This window comes from Trachemys scripta, chromosome 18 (genome assembly GCF_013100865.1).
Source record: "Trachemys scripta elegans isolate TJP31775 chromosome 18, CAS_Tse_1.0, whole genome shotgun sequence".
Lineage (NCBI taxonomy): Eukaryota > Metazoa > Chordata > Testudines > Emydidae > Trachemys > Trachemys scripta.
The window spans coordinates 13671154-13692776 of NC_048315.1; the positions used below are offsets into that span (position 1 = coordinate 13671154).

General features: G+C 41.9%; 1 protein-coding gene across 1 annotated transcript in view; it reads right to left on the minus strand.

Annotated features, from left to right (window-relative positions):
* Positions 1–21623, minus strand: part of GALNT17 (polypeptide N-acetylgalactosaminyltransferase 17) — a 276061-nt gene that overhangs the window by 190325 nt on the left and 64113 nt on the right. The window contains exon 2 of the mRNA XM_034752813.1: positions 15724–15907. Coding sequence (XP_034608704.1) covers positions 15724–15907 — 184 coding nt within the window. The remainder of the gene's footprint in view (positions 1–15723; positions 15908–21623) is intronic.

Genomic DNA, 21623 nt, shown 5'->3' on the forward strand with positions numbered 1-21623 from the left:
GTGTAAATCCAGAATATCTTCCCTAGCCTAATGAAGTTACTCACGGGTTGAATTTGGCTGGTTATTTTTTCCCACCAGGAAAAAGGCAAGGCATAGGGGTGGAGGGGAGAGGTATTGTAAGGCTACCACTTTTAGAGCAAAGGGAGTGGGAGCTAGAACTCCTGGAACTTCTAGTGCCTCGCTGTATGACCTTGGAGAAGTTACTCAGGCTAGGTTACACTAGCAGGGGGGAGGGGATCAACCTAAGATATGCAACTTCAGCTACGGCAACAGCATAGCTGAAGTCAGCGTATCTTAGGTCAATTTACCTGGCCGTGAGGACGGCAGCAAGTCAACCACTGCCGCTCCCCCCGTCGACTCCGCTTCCACCTCTTGCCGCGGTGGGAGTTCCGGAGTCGACGGTAAAGCGATCGGGGATCGATTTTGTCGCGTCTACACTAGACGCAATAAATCAATCCCTGATAGATCGATCACTACTCGCCAATCCGGCGGGTAGTGTAGACATGCCCTTAGTATACGTGTCAAATGGGGATAACACTATCCTACTTCCCAGGGATGTTTAGACTGATGAATTTGGCCCCACACTGCTAGAGAACTGAGAATTGCATGGTTGTACAGATTTCAATAGTTAGTTGGAGCTGTTGGCAGGGATTTTAAAAGCACCTAAGTGAGTTAAGTACCACTTTAAGTGCCCCATTAGGCACCTATTCATATCTTTAGGCATATAAATACCTTAAAACATCTGGCCCCAGATGCCTAACTTGAGTAGGTGTTTATGTAAATCCCACACATTTTAAAAACTACAAAACAGGCACATTTGTTGCCATTGTAACTGAGGGACTAGCCAGCCATAGTAGAGGCAAGTTTTCTTCTCAGTTGAATCAGTGACTGTACAGATTCATATTTGTTATTTGGATAGACAATGAATAGTTGGATATATATCTGATGCATACCAAATACATCCTATACACAGACATCAATGAGGCTACTAAGAGTTTACTGAATATAGGAGATTTTCAGCTCAAACAGTATTCAACCACCGGGACACAAGATATAGAAGTGTCCAAACCAGATACAGTAGTTGGGAATCCGGATTAAAACTTCCTCAGAGTTCAAAGATGTTTGGATCGGTTATTTTGTTTTGGTCCCTTCATTATTAGGAGACCCTTTTCAGTATAGACATAATTTGATTGCACTGACATGTATGTTTTATTGATACAACTGTGAAGCCATGGGAGATGAGCTCTTACATATCAACGGCCAATGCGGAGTTGATTGGGCAGAATGCTTTTGTCATGATCAGACTGCAAAGCACAATAGCTGAAATAGAATACATGTTATAAATCATGCTAAAATCTTTTTTAACCTGTTGACTGGGCTTTTATTGCATGCAGGTGTATATGTCTGTACGTGTGACCATGCTTGTTTTATGTTCTCTAATCCAGTTCTCACTTTTCCCCCTTTTTTAATATACTGTTGCACATGTATGAACTGCGGCATCTTTATTGTTTGCTGTCTTCAAATCTAAGCAGAATTCTCCCTAAACTATAGATACACATGTGATTCCATAAATTAAACCTATCAATCTGAAGAATGTTCAGTTCACTTGCTCTGCACACATATCAGGTTTACTCAGGATATTAATTGATTCTCTGAATTTTAGGAATTGAAAGTAAATGAACAAGCACAATTTTAAGAAAAGCAAAACTAAATATCACAAAGTATACGTTGTTCAGTTATTTTCACAATTATAGTTTAGTTGTGTTTGTTTATGATAATATAGTAACTTCCGGTCATGGCCCAGATTCAGCAAAGCATATCAACATGTGATTAACTTCAAGCACATGACTAATCCTATCCCTATTCAGCACTGCACTGAAGCACTTAATTTAACTGAATCAGTTAAATTAGTTAGTAAATGTTCTATAGTATGTTTTGGAAAAATAACATTTGTTTTGGTAATATGAGACTTCATGGCACCATTCTGCTATGAAATGTTTAAAAAGTAGGAAACATTGGTTGTTGTCAGTAACTAGTACTGAACAGAAAATTGACCATTAGTGATATCTACTGTACATAAGATATCTGTATATCTGTGTTTGTATATATATTTTTAAGTAAATGAAAATTCATATCTTCCCAAAACTTCAAAGTTATTACTCATGCTGCACATCATGACCACAGACAATTTAATCACAGACATGGAAACAGAACCCAGAGGTTCTTATTCCAAAAGCAGTCTTCTACCAACTAAGCTAAAGGAGACCCTCCAGCACTTGTTAGCAGTGGAGGGCTTAAGACCCATAGTTAAAGCAATTCTGATTCCATCCTGTAGCTGGCAGCAATGCACATACACATTTGCCAAATACAGTATCTTTGGACACATATGTATAAAATTCTGGTTGAAAAATAATGGTACAAGCAGGACAATAAACTCCCAATTTCAAACAAAAAGGCTCATTTTATTTTCACCTGTTCTCTATCCATTGCTATATTCAGATTTTAAAACTAAGGATTTGTTTTTATCTACAAGGTGTTATAAAGCCTGAAATAAAAACCTCTAGTTATGTGATGATCTTTAAATTGTATTCATTTTAAATGGGGTTATATACAAGTTCAAGTAATCAGGTCTCAGAACTCTATGCTAGTATAGACCATGTAGGTAACGCTGAACATTAATCTATATAGCCCGAAGTTACAAATGAAAAACAGGTGGTACCAACACCAATTACAAGTGTCAAATTTTTTAAAGAGTTTGTGTGCACATACTTTTAAAGAGTTTGTGTGAACATTGTTCAAACAGGGGAATTACTGAAAATCCAATAACTTTCTTCACGTGCACACAAATTTGGATACATTTAAGAACAAAGATAAAATAATGCTACCTATTTAATATAAAGATTTTATTAGCATCAGTGCTGCAGAGCCAACATGGTAACCTAAGAGAAAGCTGCATGCTTCCGTGCCCTATGCATAATCAACAAAAGAAGCCACTAAATTCTTCTCACTGTGGCATCTTTATTTAAGAGGCAGATAGAGCACATTTTGATTTTCCGATTTCTGGTTGCGTTTGCATGTGAAAATGAGGGCATTCTTTGCTGGTGATGATGCATGAGAAGGAAAGAACCCATACCGGTTTTCAGATCTCAAGCTGAGTTTGTGAGACGAGCATTTGGTAAGGAGCAAATCTGCACTAGCAATCACAGAGAAGGGATAAATATGGAAAACCTTCAGTGTTCAAGTCAGCATTCAGAGTCTAAGTAAGGGTCGCAGCCTCAGCTGGTGTAAATAGGCATATAGCACCACTGAAATCAATAGATCCACCCCAGTTTACACCAGCAAAGGATCTGGACTGAAGTCTGTAATGTGTGGCACTCCTTATATGAATCACCAGAGGTCTAAAAGAATACAATGGGGAGTAGCAAATATCCCTCTACTCCAGGGGTGCTCAAACTTTTGTACTGGTGACCCCTGTCTAGAGTTACCATATTTCAGTCCTGCAAAAAGAGGACACTCCAAGGGGGCCCCTTCCCTGCCTCCAGCCCCGCCCCAATTCCGCCCGCAGGGTGACCAGAGCAAAAAAAAAAAAAAAACGGCGGCAGAGGGAGGCCCCGGAGACGCAGAGGGAGTGCGGGGCCAGGGTGAGTACCTGGAGGGAGAGTAGGGGGGCAGCCCGCGGGGCCAGGTGGTGGCTGTTCCTTCTCCCCACCTGGGCAGCCGGACTCGGGAGCAGCCGCTGCTGCAGCTCCCACTGCCGCGGGGGGAGGAAGCGGCCGATGGCCAAGCTCAGCGGCTGCGGCTCTGGCACCCGGGCCGAACCCCCCGAGCCTGGGCCTGTTGCAGGGACCCAGCAGCGCGCACGCTGTGCCCAACCCCTGGCCAGTCACGTCTGGGCTGGCTGCCCAGCTGATACAATCCCGCAGCGGCCCCGGGGCGGAGGCATCGGCAGCCCCGTTCGTTCCCCTGCGGGACCGAGCGGGACGGGAGGGCTGGGGACTGCTGCCCCCACTCCGGGGCCGCCCGCGGGATTGCACCAGCTGGGTCCCCGCAGCAGGCCCGGGCTCAGGGGTTCATGCCCCGGGCGCCAGAGCCGCAGTCGCGGAGCGCCACATGCTTGGCCGCTTCCCCCAGCGGCAGTGGGAGCTGCAGCAGTGGCTGCTCCCAAGTCCGGCTGCCCAGGTGGGGAGAACGAACAGCCGCTGTCTGGCCCTGGAAAGTTGGAGCCCGGGGAGGAGGCGGTCCTCTTACCATGCCTCCCTATTTTCCCGGACATGTCCTGCTTTTTGGAAATTCCTCCCGGACGGGGATTTGAGGACCAAAAAGCCGGACATGTCCGGGAAAATCCGGATGTTTGGTAACCCTACCCCGTCATATAGCAAGCCTCCGAGTGCGACCCCCCCCTTATCAATTAAAAACACTTTTTAATGTATTTAACACCATTATAAATGCTGGAGGCAAAGCGGAGTTTGGGGTGGAGGCTGACAGCTTGTGATCCCCCCCATGTAATAGCCTTGCAATACCCTGAGGGGTCCCGACCCCCAGTTTGAGAACCTCTGCTCTACTCACAGAACTCTGATATATCCAGTAGCAATCTGCATTTGGATAACATTAATGTATAGTTGCTAATGCCCAACCTGCTCCTTTTCTGCCAAAGCTTTGTATTTGATTCCACCGTTTGTCCCCAAGAAATGCCTTGAAGTGAGATCAGCTGTGAAATATTTGGAAGTACATGCAAAAGCTGAAACAGTTTGATCTTAGGGTGACCTTTTCAAGGTTCCCTACATTGTCTATGTTAAGTTCATAGCATATCCACAGGATTGTTAGATAAGAACATAAAATACTCTTTCTGAAAGGTTACGACGTGACACTACTTTATTTCTTAGAACCCATAACCCTAACATGCACAAACAAAAATCGAGAGAAAAAACAAGTCTTCTCTGTAAGGAAGTGATGCACAACTCACCACAACTTGCTCTTGGCTGGCTCTTCCCGCCTGCGGGATTGCACCAGCCGGCTCTGGCTGCTGAAAACCCAGTTCACACACTTCCCTACAGAACCCCCCTAGCCTGCAATCAGGACCTGAAAAGCCATTACACGTAATGTAATAGCTTGTAATGTTAACACCGTTTTCAATAAATCACAGTCTACCTCAGTGCTGTCGGAGGGGGTTGAGGGGAGCTGTAAACTTGGTTCTTCTATTTACTTTGCTCTGAGTGAGTGTGCGATGCTTGAAAATGCAGAAGTCCTGTTTTGCACAGCTCCAGATGAAAATTAAATGGGCTTTTACATCCTGTAAATGCTGTGGTGGCTTCTCCCTGATTAGGCTTTCCTATACTCCTTGCAAAAAAAATTGTTATTGCATTTGCTTATTGTTATTGGACTTGATTAAGTATAACCTGCACACCTCTTGGGTGTGGTGCTCCATCCCACCTAGTGGTACCGAGACCGATTAATGAGTCTGCTACAGCCTTAGCTAAGGGCCATAGTAGCAGCTCATGCATTTAGCTTCAGAGGTCCCAGGTTCGATCCCACCTGGGGTCAGTTGGTGTTACATAAATACTTGATACAATGCCATAAATATGTAAGTGAAGAAGCATTCCACCCATTAAACAAATGAAGGAAATTGCTAAGAGAAGAATGCTCCTGCCTGCTGTACCAGATCTTTACCTACTGCAGGTCTGAAACCAAATTCACCAGAACTAAATTGCCCACAGGAACCTGTGTTCTTGCAGATGTAACCGGCAAAAGTACGTGTCAACAATCTATTGGAGCCTGTATACCTCTGACTTTAAAGAGAAATAAGATATGAGCCAGAAACCACCAAAATGCTGGAGGGTGTTCCTGTGCTGAAGCACTTACAAATCCTATGGAGGTCTTCCAAGTCATTCATTTTAGTCATCAGTACAGAACTATGTTGGCCTGATGCTCCCACCCCAAGCCAAAACACACCTCGAGGAATAGATTCCTCAGGATACCCAAAGTGTGTTTTCTTTACTAAGACTCATGCTTGTGTCTGCCTAAAACCCCACAGCAAGGAAACAGAAGTGTCTCTCTCTCTCCTTAACTGAACTTAAACATCTCGACCAGCTCTTAGGAATACTATGGTTCTATCATGGGACAGTTTAAGTGCCGTCCCATGGTATGTCTTAGATTCTGTGGAAGCAGGTTCCAGAGATTTAAAAAGGCCCTGTCTCAAGCACACACGACAGGGGTCACAGTTTCTGGGTTCCTGAGCAGTGCAGATGTCAAGGCACGTTGAGGTCCCATAGTTGTGAATGTCAGAGGTATTCCAGGGCCATCCTACTGAGGGCTTGAACCTGTCAAGATATAGCTAACGCTTAGTTAAATTAATGCCAATCAACAGATTGTATTAACAACTGCATGATAATTAAACTGGTTGAAATTTCATTAGTTTAAAATTTTCTACAATATTTTTCATTGAAAATTTGATTTTTGAGCAAAACTTTGTTGAAAACGTTGGGGGTTTCAACCAGCTACAAAGCCCGTTGAAATTTTTCAAGAATCAAAAATTGCTGATGGAATGTTGAAGAAACAAAAACAAAAAATTACACATTATTTTTTAAATGCCCAGGAAAAAATTATATTTACTTTTTTTAAAACCAGCTCATCATAACATTTTGAAATCAACTGCCACAGAATCTGGCTTTCAATCCTATCTGTCTCTGACAGATCCAAACCTGATTTTATTTTCTGACTATCAATCAGATATTGAATACTGTGTAAGAGGGTGGCTTGTCCCTTCAGGAATAGAATCCTGGGTCCAGCAAACCCTGATTACTAAGGAGGCACACCTCAACGGAGATCAGAGGCTGCTAGGAAAGATTAGGTTCCAGGCAGTTCTAGGAGTTGGGACTGATTCTTCAGACGGGAAAGGCTTGTGAGGAGCTCTGCTAAGAGGATAAGTAGACAGACTTGAGGAGACTTTATTTTGTAAGAAAAAAAGAGTGCAAGACACCACAGGAATAAGAAAAGATTCCAGCTCGGTAGAGCTGAGAGCGGCCTGCCAAGGCAGGGAAGAGTTTCAGAAGTACAACTGGAAGAGAAGAGTTTTGTTTTCTGTTTTGTGTCAATAAATTAGACCTGGGGAGAAGGAGCGTTATTGGATAAAAAGCCTGTGTGGTGTTTATTTAAGGAGCCCCTTGAAGGGGGAAATAGAGGCAAGGGGTTGCTTGAGAGCGGCAATGCATTCACACACTGGCATACCTAGCACACAGAACCAATCTTGGAACATCTGCATTCAAGTTGCAGCTAGAGCAAAAACACCTACTGCAACATGGTTCACCTTCACCAGGATGCCAGTTTGAAGAAAAAAGCTTCCTGAACCTCTTAAACTCTCTGTGCCTTCTTCCATCTTCCACTCGGAGAAATGCCTGGAGCCTAAGAGCTGCAGCAAAGCCCATAGGAATAAAAGCATATGAGGCCAAATGGTGGCAAAGAGCCCATTATTCACGGACTATCAGGAAAGCAGCTACAGAAATGAACTGTGTTGGTGACTCAGAATCAGGGGGAGAACTGAGGGTAATGGCTGTGACTCAAATCCTGAACCCGTTACTTGGAATGATTACAATAATTAGTGCCACTGATATGTCATTGGACATTTCTTAGAAAATAACTGTGGATGATGATCCACTTCTCCTACTCATTCCATTCCATGCCATACAAGCTCGAACAGCTGCATACTGGAAAAGACACAAGTCTATCGGTGCCATGCCTTACCCATCTCCTGCAAGGACCACATGGCAGCTCAGCAGTGGAGCAGGGTGTTCCATTATAGAGGAAATACTCAGAATAATTAAAGAACAAGCTATATGCTTTTTTCTCCTTCCTTACCTATGGATTTTTCCCCTTCACTTTAACATATTCTGTTGGCTTTAACAGTGTTGTCATGCTAACAACAGATGTTCGGAGACTCTATACAACAGGAGTACTTCACCTTCACCCAACTTGTCACAGTTCTGGGCAGACACAACACTTGTGGGCGTTGTTTTTCTTAAATCTAGTCTTAATTCCCATGCCAAAATACCATTGAACCAGAATTAATTAGGATTCAAAAAGGTATTAAACATTTATCTTGATAATGAGAACGCCACATAGTTATTAGGTGGGATAAAAAATATATATAAATTAGGGATATAAACCCATATGATTTAGGGCACACACTAACGGCGGTGAGAAAGAAATATACCCGATGGGCAGATGGTCTCACAACTGTCCATTGTATGGTTTCTTGAACCTTTCTCTGAAGCATCTGCTGCTGGTCACTTTCAGAGACAAGATACTGGGCCATTGGTCTGATCCAGTCTAGCAATTCCTACTGTCCCAGTAAATTTAGGAGGGTGTTATGTTCTATTAAATCAGAGCGTTCATGCATCACAGCATCACTGCATAAAGCAGAGGTGCACAAATTTAGCACCACAATGCGCCACAGTGGCCATCCACCAGGAGCCCCAGGGCTACATCTTATTTGCATTTAAATGTGCCTTACGTTTAATAAAAAATAAAACTCTCGTCATCCTGTTTTCCTGTACTCTTATCTTCCTTCATCAATGAATAGATATTGCTGCTTGAGTTCATCAGCAATAAAACCTGCAAACAATCAGCTTTTTCCTGCAGCACCAGTTACATGCTAGAACATATATCGAGAGAGTAACCCTGGCCTGCATTTCAGGGCATTGTGGGTCACATGGAGCCTCTGGGTAGCACTTTGAGCACTTCTGATCTAATGGAAAAAACTCTTTTCCAGGTAGAATATGAGGCTAGAAGCCAATCTCATCTTAGGTCAAAGGTGTCAAAGGTTTAAATGACTTGAATGGCCTTATCCAAGACTCATTTGTGTGCAATGCAAAACCATGCATGCTGTTATTTGATGTACCAATCCACAGCAGCATCAGAGTTTGAACCTCAGATCTTCAGCTCTAAAATACAGACTCTCCGGACCACTCAAGCCTAAGGCGCCATTAGCTGACAGAAGTAGTAGGCTGTTATCCTCTATGTGGACGTAATTTACTCTTCATAGTAGCATGCTTTATTGACATGACCAGCAGCTTTTGCTCAGTAGGTGACTGGGATCAGAAGAATCAGCGTTGCAAAAGATCAGGATTGAAGTTTCACAACCAGAGCTATCTTGGGGATGTTTGCATGGCATCAAAGCCAGTTTTAAACCTGACGTGATCCAATACTGTTATTATCCTCCCTTCAGAAAGGGATCCAAACTAAAACCGAGGACAGTTCAGCTCTGGAGCAGAGCTACTTTTATTCTGGAGAAAGCCAGGCACTCCTTTTTTATCTTTTTCTCAAAATAACAAAAGGAAGAACAAGTGCCACTGAGTAGCACAAATTGCTACCTATGAATAATTTGAGTCTGTGGGCATTATAATTGTCAAACAGTCTCCAGTAGAGTTGAGTATGTTTTTGCAGTTATATTTAAAATTAATACTTGCTTTATAATGCTTATCAGCCAGGGCTTTTTTAAACAGTTTTCCTTACTAATGCCGCAATTTTAAATCCATTTAGGCTAATTTCCTTCGACTTGAATCTATTTTAATCAGAGACCAGGACACTTGACTTAAATGGTTTTTATAAAACTCTTCATAAAAATCAGCAATAAAAGAGCATTAGGAAAATGGAGAACAAAACCTGGAATAAGAAGGGAGGAGGGGAATGAAAATTTCCCAATCCTCTAGCCAAGTCATAACCACTGCCCAACCAGACAAAACGCCCACCTACAATGCCAAGATACTCAATCCCCAAAGAATCAAGTGCAAAAATATACTACGGAATGCTTCACAGAGACAAACAAAATTACTGTACCCCACAATGCCCCATATCAACCCTCTCCCAAAATATTATCCGAGTCCCACAATCATATACGGTATGTAACAAACGCAAAAACTCAGTGGGAGGGAAATACAAAATAACACACACCAAATGTGACGGTTGTTTCTGCAGAATTATAAACTGGAGTTGTGATAAGCTAAAAATGTCAAGTTTCAGAGTAACAGCCGTGTTAGTCTGTATCCGCAAAAAGAAGAACAGGAGTACTTGTGGCACCTTAGAGACTAACAAATTTATTAGAGCATAAGCTTTCGTGGACTACAGCCCACTTCTTCGGATGCATATAGAATGGAACATATAATGAGGAGATATATATACACACATACAGAGAGCATAAACAGGTGGGAGTTGTCTTACCAACTCTGAGAGGCCAATTAATTAAGAGAAAAAAAGCTTTTGAAGTGATAATCAAGCTAGCCGAGTACAGTGTGATAAGAAGTGTGAGAGTACTTACAAGGGGAGATAGAGTCAACGTTTGTAATGGCTCAGCCATTCCCAGTCCTTATTCAAACCGGAGTTGATTGTGTCTAGTTTGCATATCAATTCTAGCTCTGCAGTCTCTCTTTGGAGTCTGTTTTTGAAGTTTTTCTGTTGTAATATAGCCACCCGCAGGTCTGTCACTGAATGACCAGACAGGTTAAAGTGTTCTCCCACTGGTTTTTGAGTATTTTGATTCCTGATGTCAGATTTGTGTCCATTAATTCTTTTGCGTAGAGACTGTCCGGTTTGGCCAATGTACATGGCAGAGGGGCATTGCTGGCACATGATGGCATATATCACATTGGTAGATGTGCAGGTGAACGAGCCCCTGATGGTATGGCTGATGTGATTAGGTCCTATGATGATGTCACTTGAATAGANTCTATTCAAGTGACATCATCATAGGACCTAATCACATCAGCCATACCATCAGGGGCTCGTTCACCTGCACATCTACCAATGTGATATATGCCATCATGTGCCAGCAATGCCCCTCTGCCATGTACATTGGCCAAACCGGACAGTCTCTACGCAAAAGAATTAATGGACACAAATCTGACATCAGGAATCAAAATACTCAAAAACCAGTGGGAGAACACTTTAACCTGTCTGGTCATTCAGTGACAGACCTGCGGGTGGCTATATTACAACAGAAAAACTTCAAAAACAGACTCCAAAGAGAGACTGCAGAGCTAGAATTGATATGCAAACTAGACACAATCAACTCCGGTTTGAATAAGGACTGGGAATGGCTGAGCCATTACAAACGTTGACTCTATCTCCCCTTGTAAGTACTCTCACACTTCTTATCACACTGTCTGTACTCGGCTAGCTTGATCATCACTTCAAAAGCTTTTTTTCTCTTAATTAATTGGCCTCTCAGAGTTGGTAAGACAACTCCCACCTGTTTATGCTCTCTGTATGTGTGTATATATATCTCCTCATTATATGTTCCATTCTATATGCATCCGAAGAAGTGGGCTGTAGTCCACGAAAGCTTATGCTCTAATAAATTTGTTAGTCTCTAAGGTGCCACAAGTACTCCTGTTCTTCTTTTTAAAAATGTCAATGAATTCAACCCCCCCACCCCACATCTCAAAGAACATTAATTCCCAAACTCAACTCACAAATTAACTGGCTGTGCTAGAGGCAAGAATTCTGGATGGGAAAGTTTGTGGAGAAGCTCATATTCAGGTGTTAGAGAAGGCTCTCCCCTCCCTCCCCCAAGGGGTTTTCAGTGTAGTAGGATTTGTAAATCAGGTAGCTAGAGGTGCAAACCCTTTGATGTATATCTGCAGTTCATTTTGCTGATGCAAATAAGCAAGTGCAAATTGTGTCTGCACAAAGGGAGATTTCGGCTTCAGTCCCTTTGAAAAATCACCTAAAATTTCTGTTTTCATTGTTCAGGGGGACTTGGAAACCATTGGTGGCTGCCTGAAACTTATTCAACATGCAGGCAAGTAAAGGACTTCAGCTTGTCATGACATTAAGTCCTTAACCCTTTCCCAGCATGCCTTATGTATGTAACCGTATCTTCTTTTCGCGTGATTATCAGTGGTCTGCAGATTCCAGGTAATATCTTTGTCACTAGCCTAATGACATGGAATGTGGATATATATCTTTTGTGCCTTAATCTTTCTAGACACATTTTATCGGAGCCTTTACTGACATCACAGACAAACTGACGCTTTTCCATTTCAGAGAACATTTTGTAAGACATTTCTAAAATTAAGTTTAATAAAAATAAGCTCTAGTAATGTCTGTTCCCAGACTCTTAACGAAATGATTGGCATCTCATTTGTCTACCCTTCTCTATGTGCTTAGCAGGTAAATGTAATATCTCATCATTATAATCTTAAAATTTATCTGGAAAAAAGAGTACATCGCCATTCAGAGACATTTGGAGCCTCCATTTAAAAGCATCTGTGCTGAAGTAGCATTCCCTCATGAGCTAATTGTGCTCTAATATAGAATCACAGAAATGTAGGACTGGAAGGGACCTCAATAGGTCATCCAGTCCAGTTCCCTGCACTGAGGCAGGACTAAGTAGTATCTCGATCATCCCTGACAGGTGTGTGTTTAACCTGTTCTTAAAAACCTCCAATTTGTTCCAGTGCTCAACTACCCTGACAGTTAGGAAGTTTTTCTTGGCGTCTAACCTAAATCTATTTTACTGCAATTTAAGCCTATTACTTCTTGTCCTGTCCTCAGTGGTTAAGTAGAACAATTTAGCACCCTCTTCTTTATAACCTTTTACATATTTGAAGACTTATGTCTCCCCTCAGTCTTCTCCAGACTAAACAAACCCATTTTTTTTTCAATCTTTCCTCATGTCATATTTTCTAGACATTTAATCATTTTTATTGCTCTCCTCAGGATTTTCTCCAACTTGTCCACATCTTGCCCAAAGTGTGGTGCCCAGAACTGGACACGGTACTCCAGTTGAGGCCTTATCAGTCCTGAGTTGAGTGGAAGAATTACTTCTTGTGCCTTGCTTACAACACTCATGCTAATACATCCCCTCCTGACTACAGAGCCTAAACCTGAAAATAAAATAAATATTACTTGGATCGACCTAACCTGCAAAGATCGCTCTTTTGACCCATACGTTAGGCATTTCTTCATATCTCCCTTCTGTTACAACTGTGTGGTTGAACAACTAGCATGGAGTTGGTGAGGGAGGCAACTGACAGCAGATGCAAAGCCAAATGGCAGTGTTACAATTTAAGTGTCTGGTGACCATCTTAATAGGAACATATGGACATAGGACTGGAAGGGACCTCCTGGGTCATCAAGTCCAGTCCCCTGCTGTCACAGGCAACTCCATCAGATTATTATTATTTATTTGTATTATTGCAGCACCTAGGAAGGAGTCCCTATCATGGACCAGGATGCCATTGTGCTAGGCTCTGTGCAAATACAGAGCGAAGAGACAGTCATCCCATTCATAAACTTAACGTGGGGTACAGAACCACCTTGGGTTCAATTCTTGGGCCTAAACTCTCATTCCCTGGGCTAGCGTGCTTGGGGAGTGCAGCCAGGGCAGACTGCTCATCTATCCATTTGGTGATGGGAGAGAAGGGCCTCTCTTCCCCACAACAGCAAATCCTCTGGGTGGATTAAAGCACAGTGCAGACTGGCACTGCAGGGATGCCCATCAGACCGACTCAGCTGGAAGGCTAGTGAGGCATAGTGCAGGGGCAATAGTTTATTCCTAGAACTCTAGCAGGACTAAGGAGCTGGCAGGGAAAGGAAGTAGAGGCTCTTTGCCCAATTCTAAAGAGCAACAGACATCTGTGAAAAGCTGTGTCTGATACCATAGTGGGCAGGGGTCTGCTGCCTGGAGTGGATCTTGGCTCTCCTATCATCGCCCACAATTTTACAAACAAAATATTAAGTTTTGTCCTGGTAAACTGTCTCTTGGGTTTAATCCCAACCAATTAAATTGTTCACTGTTGAACAAGATTGTCTAGTGACTGAGTTAAGGAGGAAGGGAGACAGCATCAACTGAGATCATGGATCATTCTACAAGTAGACTAGAAGCAAGAGGAAGACCAAGGACAGGGTAGGCCCATTACAAATTGAGGCGGGGGCGGGGGGAAATAACAGAAAAAGTGAAAATGGCAGAGGTGCTTAATGACTTCTTTGTTTCGGTTTTCACCAAGAAGGTTGGTGGTGATTGGACGTCTAACATAGTGAATGCCAGTGAAAATGAGGTAGGTTCAGAAGAGACTAAAATAGGGAAAGAAGAAGTTCGAAATTATTTGGACAAATTAGATGTCTTCAAGTCACCAGGGCCTGATGAAATGCATCCTAGAATACTCAAGGAGCTGACTTAGGAGATATCTGAGCCATTAGCGATTAACTTTGAAAAGTCACGGAAGACTGGGGAGATTCCAGAAGACTGGAAAAGGGCAACTATAGTGCCAATCTAATGAAAGGGAAATAAGGACAACCCAGGGAATTACAGACTGGTCAGCTTAACTTCTGTACCCGGAAAGATAATGGAGCAAATAATTAGGCAATCAATTTGCAAACATCTAGAAGATAATAAGGTGGTAAGTAACAGTCAGCATGGATTTGTCAAAAACAGAAATCATGTCAAACCAACCTGATAGCTTTCTTTGACAGGGTAACAAGCCTTGTGGATAGGGAGGAAGCGGTAGACGTGGTATATCTTGACTTTAGTAAAGCTTTTGTACTGTCTTGCATGACCTTCTCATAAACAAACTAGGGAAATGCAACCTAGATGGAGCTACTATAAGGTGGGTGCAAAACTGGTTGGAAAACCATTCCCAGAGAGTAGTTATCAGTGGTTCACAGTCATACCGAAGGGCATAATGAGCGGGGTCCCGCAGGGATCAGTTCTGGGTCTGGTTCTGTTCAATATCTGCATCAATGATTTAGATAATGGCATACAGAGTACACTTCTAAAGTTAGCAGACGATGCCAAGCTGGGAGGGGTCGCAAGTTCTTTGGAGGATAGGATTCAAATTCAAAATGATCTGGACAAACTGGAGAAATGGTCTGAAGTAAATAGGATGAAATTCAATAAGGATAAATGCAAAGTACTCCCGTTAGGAAGGAACTCTCAGTTGCACACATACAAAATGGGAAATGACTGCCTAGGAAGGAGTACTCCGGAAAGGGATCTGGGGGTCATAGTGGACCACAAGCTAAATATGAGTCAATAATGTAACACTGGTGCAAAAAAAGCAAAGATCCTTCTGGGATGCATTAGCAGGAGCATTGTAAGCAAGACAGGAGAAGAAATTCTTCTACTTTACTCCGCGCTGATTAGGCCTCAACTGGAATATTGTGTCCAGTCCTGGGCTCCACATTTCAGGAAAGATGTGGACAAATTGGAGAAAGTCCAGAGAAGAGCAACAAAAATGATTAAAGGTCTAGAAAACATGACCTATGAAGGAAGATTGAAAAAATTGGGTTTGTTTAGTGTGGAAAAGAGAAGACTGACAGGCGACATGACAACAGTTTTCAAGTATGTAAAAGGTCGTTGCAAGGAGGAGGGAGGAAAAATTGTTCTTAACCTCTGAGGATAGGACAAGAAGCAATGGGCTTAAACTGCAGCACAGGAGGTTTAGGCTGGACATTAGGAAAAACTTCCTAACTGTCAGAGTGGTTAAGCACTGGAATAAATTGCCTATGGAAGTTGTGGAATATCCATCACTGGAGATTTTTAAGAGCAAATACCTGTCAGGAATGGGCTAGATAATACTTAGTCCTGCCTTGAGTGCAGGGGACTGGACTAGATGACCTCTCAAGGTCCCTTCCAGTCCTATCATTCTATGATTCTATGGAGGAAATCAACACTGCTGGCTTATTGTTCACACCGGTGGTTCTGAGATGTTGATAATAAAGGATACTTACTTGGTTGGACGATAATCCGGTATGGAACGATCCAGTGAAATTTTCTCACTGAGGTAGGAATTATAGCCATATTTCTCATGTGGCCCCTTAGCTTTCTCTTCCTCCGCCGGGGAAAGGGTAGCAGGAAGCCCACCTTTACCACGCCCACCGTAGCCTTCAATGAGACCAAGCGACTTAGACAAACCTTGGGAAAGAAAAACAAGATAATTGTTGTAGTGTGCTTATATATCAAATCACCACCACCGCCCTTCTGTGGGGCGGTAAGTAGATGCTCTTCCTAGTAGCTGCAGCCAAATAGTTACACATTTCTCCCGGCAATAAGTGAACATCTGTACGGACCAGCAAATCAGATGAAGGGTACTTTAATTAAGGACTCAAGTTAGATATTCAGAGTCTGTCATACTCATTTTCACAATTCCATTCGTTTGGAGAGATTGTACATTTTCACAAAGGATATACTGTTACGTGTCTGTTTGTTCGTATATCTACTATTTTAGAGTCCATCACTATTGTATGTACAGTACATGCTTCCCAGCCAAGCAGGAAGGGGAGTTGAGAAATTCATCATCTGCAGTGATATACTCCATCAGTTAACCAAAATGCAGTCCTGGAAAAAAGAACCCCATCAGTAGCCAATACGATGATGCCTCCTGGAGAACTGTACATACTGCAAAATCTATTTAGTTGTTAGGGACGTTATGGTTATTTATACCTACTTCCCTTTCTCAGTAGGGTAATTACATATAAGGTTAGATGTCCCCAGGAGGAGAATGGGCTGAACACAAAATAAGAATAGAAACAAGTTGGGTAACTGCCAAGTGAATAAATTTTTTACTAAGTATGAACAGTGAATAGCATACAAATGTTGCTGATTTAAAAACAAAATTTTCCCTCCTAGCTTTCTTAAAGTGCAACAACATTCTTAGGCCTTCATCAAAAGGATTTATTCATTCATATCTGTGTAGCTGTAGGAATTAAACAAGGTTCAAGAATGAATCAAGGAAAATAATAATAATAATGATAAGGGAGACTGTGGGAAGCCAAGTTAAGACTTGCTTCACTAGCGATATATAGTGCCTGACATTTTAACATTTTTCACTAGTGGAGATTCAGACCTTTCTCTTTGGCAGATGCTAAGAAGTCTGATGGATGATTATTTTTTTTTTTAAAACCTTGATATTTCTTTCTTCATTTTTATTTCCGAGAGCCCTGATTCGCAGAGCCGGGCTCTCCATCACCCTGCTAATGCTTAAGACAAGAGAAGATGGTCTTGTAACTAAAGCACAGTAGTCAGAATTCAGAGATCAGAATTCTACTCCCAAATTTGCCATGGACATCATGTGTAACCTTGGGTAGATGACTTAGCCTCTTTATGCCTTAGGTTTCTCCTTTTCAAGATAGGGATTTTAAATACTTCTCTACCTTAAAGGGTTGTTGCCAGGCTTAACGAAAATCATTTGTGAGCATAAATCACCGTGAAATCCTCTGACAGGAGGTGTTATTATTATCACAGCTTCTCACAAGGGATCTCTATCTTGCCAACTCTCCAGATTTTATCATGAATCTCATGATATTTAAGGGCTGGAAGTATTGGAAATCTCAAAAAACAGAAAGCAAAATGAAAAATTTATTATTTTTCATGACTTTTAAGCTACTTGAGATTTTTGGGGGCTGACTCGTAATACCCAGGGTTAGCAATACTGTAGAACCTGGTCTCACACTTTGCTTTTAGGACAGCCTGGACCATAGTCTGATCTCACTAACACCGGTGAAAATTCAGAGTAACTCTCCGATGGATAGATTTACTCCAGATTTGGACCCATAATTTTAATTCATTCTTCTTTACCCGGTTCATGAAATATCTTTACCGAGAACTCTCTGTGATGAGTAAAATTACCCTACTCTCTACCAGCGCTATTTCTTGGCTGGTAAGAATATAGCACAGTGTTATGAAATATCCCCAGAACGTCCTCCATGCAGTCACATTTTATTATAGGTGCCTTAAGCTCCTGCTGCTTAGCTTTTAAAGCTCTGACCCCTTAACCTTCCTGGGGTTTATTTATTTATTTACTTCATTTACAACTGTGTTCCTCCCTTACAACATTTACCATTGTGATTTTTTTTAAAATAGGTTTCAGAAGTACTTAATAGACTTATGAGCTCTCCATGCAAAAGTGCTGAGCTAATGGTTTCTTCTTCCTCTTTAGAGACCCCTTAGATGACCCTGAGGCTACATGTTGACAGGGCTTAGAGCCTTATCTCCATTAGGGGTTTTTTTTAAGCAAAAGCTCCCTAGAGTTGCTAGTCCCAGAATAACTCACTAGTATGGAATGGTTGTCAGAATTTTTAATATCCTGTTTCACCAAGCTCAGAGCAGGTCTAAATGACATGGTGTTAAAAATCTCGGCAGCCACAGGAGGTGTCCACCATCACTAACAGTGGTGGATCTGTATCAGTGCTAGCAATAGTGGGACATCTTTGCTAAAGAACCCTAGTGTAGTCAAGGTTCTGTGTCTTGTGAACATGCAATCTGACTGTCAACGGAGGAAGCTCTACTGAGTAAATAGCAAGAACTGACCTCCAGCTCATCAGCTTTGAAAGAAAAAGCTCATCATGTCATTAACTATTTTATTTCGAGAGATTAGTCATGATAGACACACAAGTGTTGATTCATATCGACCAACTAAACAATCACTGAAGCTAATTTCCAGATATACATCTTTCTGCGCTACTCCTCCATCGGCTCATGGTGTTACAGCGAAAGCTGATAAACCGATGTCAAACCATGTAATCAGTGAAATAAATTAAATACGTAATTCAATCATTCTGCATACATTAGGCAAGGGATCTGCAGTGAGCAAATATCCTCTTTCGGTGCTGTCCTGTCTGGCATATCAAAGGCACCCAAAGGGGTGGTCACAAAAAATGAAAATCCCCAGGTGTGATGTGAGAACTAGGGTCTATGCATTGTACTCAGGGTTGGTCTCATGCCTCCTCCCCCAGCTTAGGCTGTCAGAAAGGTTCATCAATGCAGCTAAAGCGTCACTTTGTTTTAAGGTGCTTTGAACTGACGATCAAGAAGTGTTTGGCGAGGATGTTAACAGCCCAACTCCAACAGGAAAATGAAAAAGACAACATTGGTTTCCAACTGGTTGAAAAGCTGTCTCCAAAGAGATGAGATTGAAGAGAAATAGTCAGATAGGGATCCTGATCCAGCAAATCACTTAAACCTTTTTTCATTTTATTTTATTTAGGTAAATAAATGTGCTTTAGGCACCCTTGTGCTTTCCATGTGCTTTCGGCATCCTTGAGGTAACTTAAAAATACAGCTTAAGTTCAGCAGTACAATTTCAGCTAACAACTCCACTGAAACCAAATAACTTAAAAACTCAAATCCTCTTCAAACAATCCACCAAGTTTATAATTCCTCCTCCCAACCACTCCATTTTCAAATGCCTCGGAAAAAAGATGAGTCTTACAAACATGCCTTTCACACACCATTCCAGTTGTGCCTCATTGTTTGCTTGGGCTCCCCCCACCTATTTTTCGTCATGTTGTTCTTAGATTATAAACTGTCTGGGGGCAAGAACTATCGTTTTGGTCTGTGTTTTGTACAGCACCTAGCACAACAGGGCCCTGGTTTGTGACAAGAAATTCTAGGTGTTACTGCAACACAAAGAAATAATAATAGTGTGCTGAAGATCATCAGATTTGGGCTATTTTGGGCCATAGGAAGAGTTATTTCCAAAGATACAAGGCCATCGAAGAGAATGCTCTGCCAGCAACCTCCTCTCATTTATACCAACGGGACTGTGGCTTCCGCACCACTGCTGATATCCGCTCTGATAGTATGGCCCATACAACATGTCTGTAGCTTTAAGCAAGAGTAGTACCATTGAGTTCAATGGCACTAGTTGCATGCTTAAAGTAAAACGTGCTTAAGGCCTTTACAGATAGTAAGTATATTTTTAATTCTCTGTTTGTCTTTCGCTGCTTCTAGGGACCCTATGTCTGTATCTCAAAGAGTGAGTGATCTCCCCTACCAGGTCCATGCTGCTGACAGAGAATGAATCATTAGATGCTTCTGGTGATTTAGAAGCAGGGAACAGTGAATTGATTCTGATAAAAATAGAACAGACATGAACCTTTCCCAACAAGCAAACCAAATCTTTATTATTCTGGCCAGGCACAGAAACATAACTGCCAAACTGCTGCCAGAAAGGTGCTTTTTTTTTTTTGCTTTGGTTCCATCCTGTCTAGAAGGGATAAACACCATTAATCTTGCCAAAAAAGCCTGACATTAGGTGATTCTCTGCCCAATTTTACAAACTCAAGAGATTCAGATAGTTTGGATAAAGGTCAGGTATTGATCTGGACTGGATCTCAGAACGTTTCTGAGCCACACCCATCAGTAAATTACATTCTCCCAAATAACACCTCAGAAAGGGTATTTTACTCCAAGTCTCCCAGATTGATTTGAATTTGGGAGCAAAGGAGCATCCAGCAGCAATAAGTAAGAGTCTATGCCTACAATGCTAAATATCTGAGTCACTCCCGCTGCAAAGCCAGAAATCAAATTCTCCAAGAACTCACAAAGTGTTGGTTTTCTTCATGATGGCATAAAAAATTAATTTCTATAGCAAAATTATTCCTACGCTAACACCGTTACAGTAACTATATTCTTCTTCTCTTAAACTAGCTATATATTTGATAACGAGACAGTAGCTTTCTCAGATAATAATATATAATATAATGTGATACACAATCTTCAATTACAAAGCACCCAGTCAAACAGAGAGCCCATGCACAGTGCAACTGGGAAAAACATTTTGCTATACTTCAGCACAACTGAAAGCAAACCTTAATCTAGCTTGTATAAATATTTAGGGAGCAAACTTCCTTCATTTAGAAGTACAGAGAGTTAGCAATAGAAAGGGCTTAAGGGTGCAAATGATCATTTACTGGCAAAGATTGTCCCAAGCCATAACCGTTGGATCCAAATTAAGAACTGAGTTTCTCTAAAAGGTCAGGACTGTTTGAATTCAGTTCAGACAGTTATAGAGCTCAGGACCAGCTGAAAAGTTTGGATCAGTTCCAAACTTCTCCAAGGTCAGACTGTTAGCACCCAGGATTTTTGTTCATACCCCGGTCTTGTTATTAGCAGAATAAAAGCAGGACTTAACAACAGAAAGCAACTCAGAGTTGGAAGACCTAAGAGACCTGGCTGGAATAGAGAATACAAGAAGAGCTGCAGCCATGCCCTGGAGCTAAGATCTCAATGGGTCTCATAAGCTAAGCAGGGAGACTAGACAATACTTTGATGGGAGACCATCAAGGAAACCCCAAGACACTACACGAAGTGGTGCTGGTAATTTAATTAGGACCCTCTTCTTTCCAAGCTTGTACTGAAACAATTGCCTCCAGCAGGTAATGTGCTTCTGGAGGTGCCATCTTTCAAATGCACCTTAGAACCGTCACACTGATCACTTCTGGTCATTAAAGATGCATGTTCCTTTTTGTCCCCCAAGAGGACCGTTGTCCCAGCCAAATTCTGAATAAATTACATACCGCCACCCTAAATTTTCCATATAGTTTCAAATGGATATAGTATTCCTTTGTTCTTCCTAACTTCTTGTGTACCATTGCTGGGTGATTGAACAACTGTTATATTCCATTCCAAAGTGCCTAGATACCAGTGGTGATTTGATTCTTGTAGATGGTCTATAGTAAAGCTCAATGGGATGACATACGCTGTAATAAGTCATATTAAATCAGAAGGTACAACATACATGATTTGAAAGAAAGGATCTACATTTTACAGTGCATGCACTGATACTCTGAGGCCACTGACAAGTAATGGAGTGACCCATACCGTGTGATCAGATGACTGTCTGTTCCAG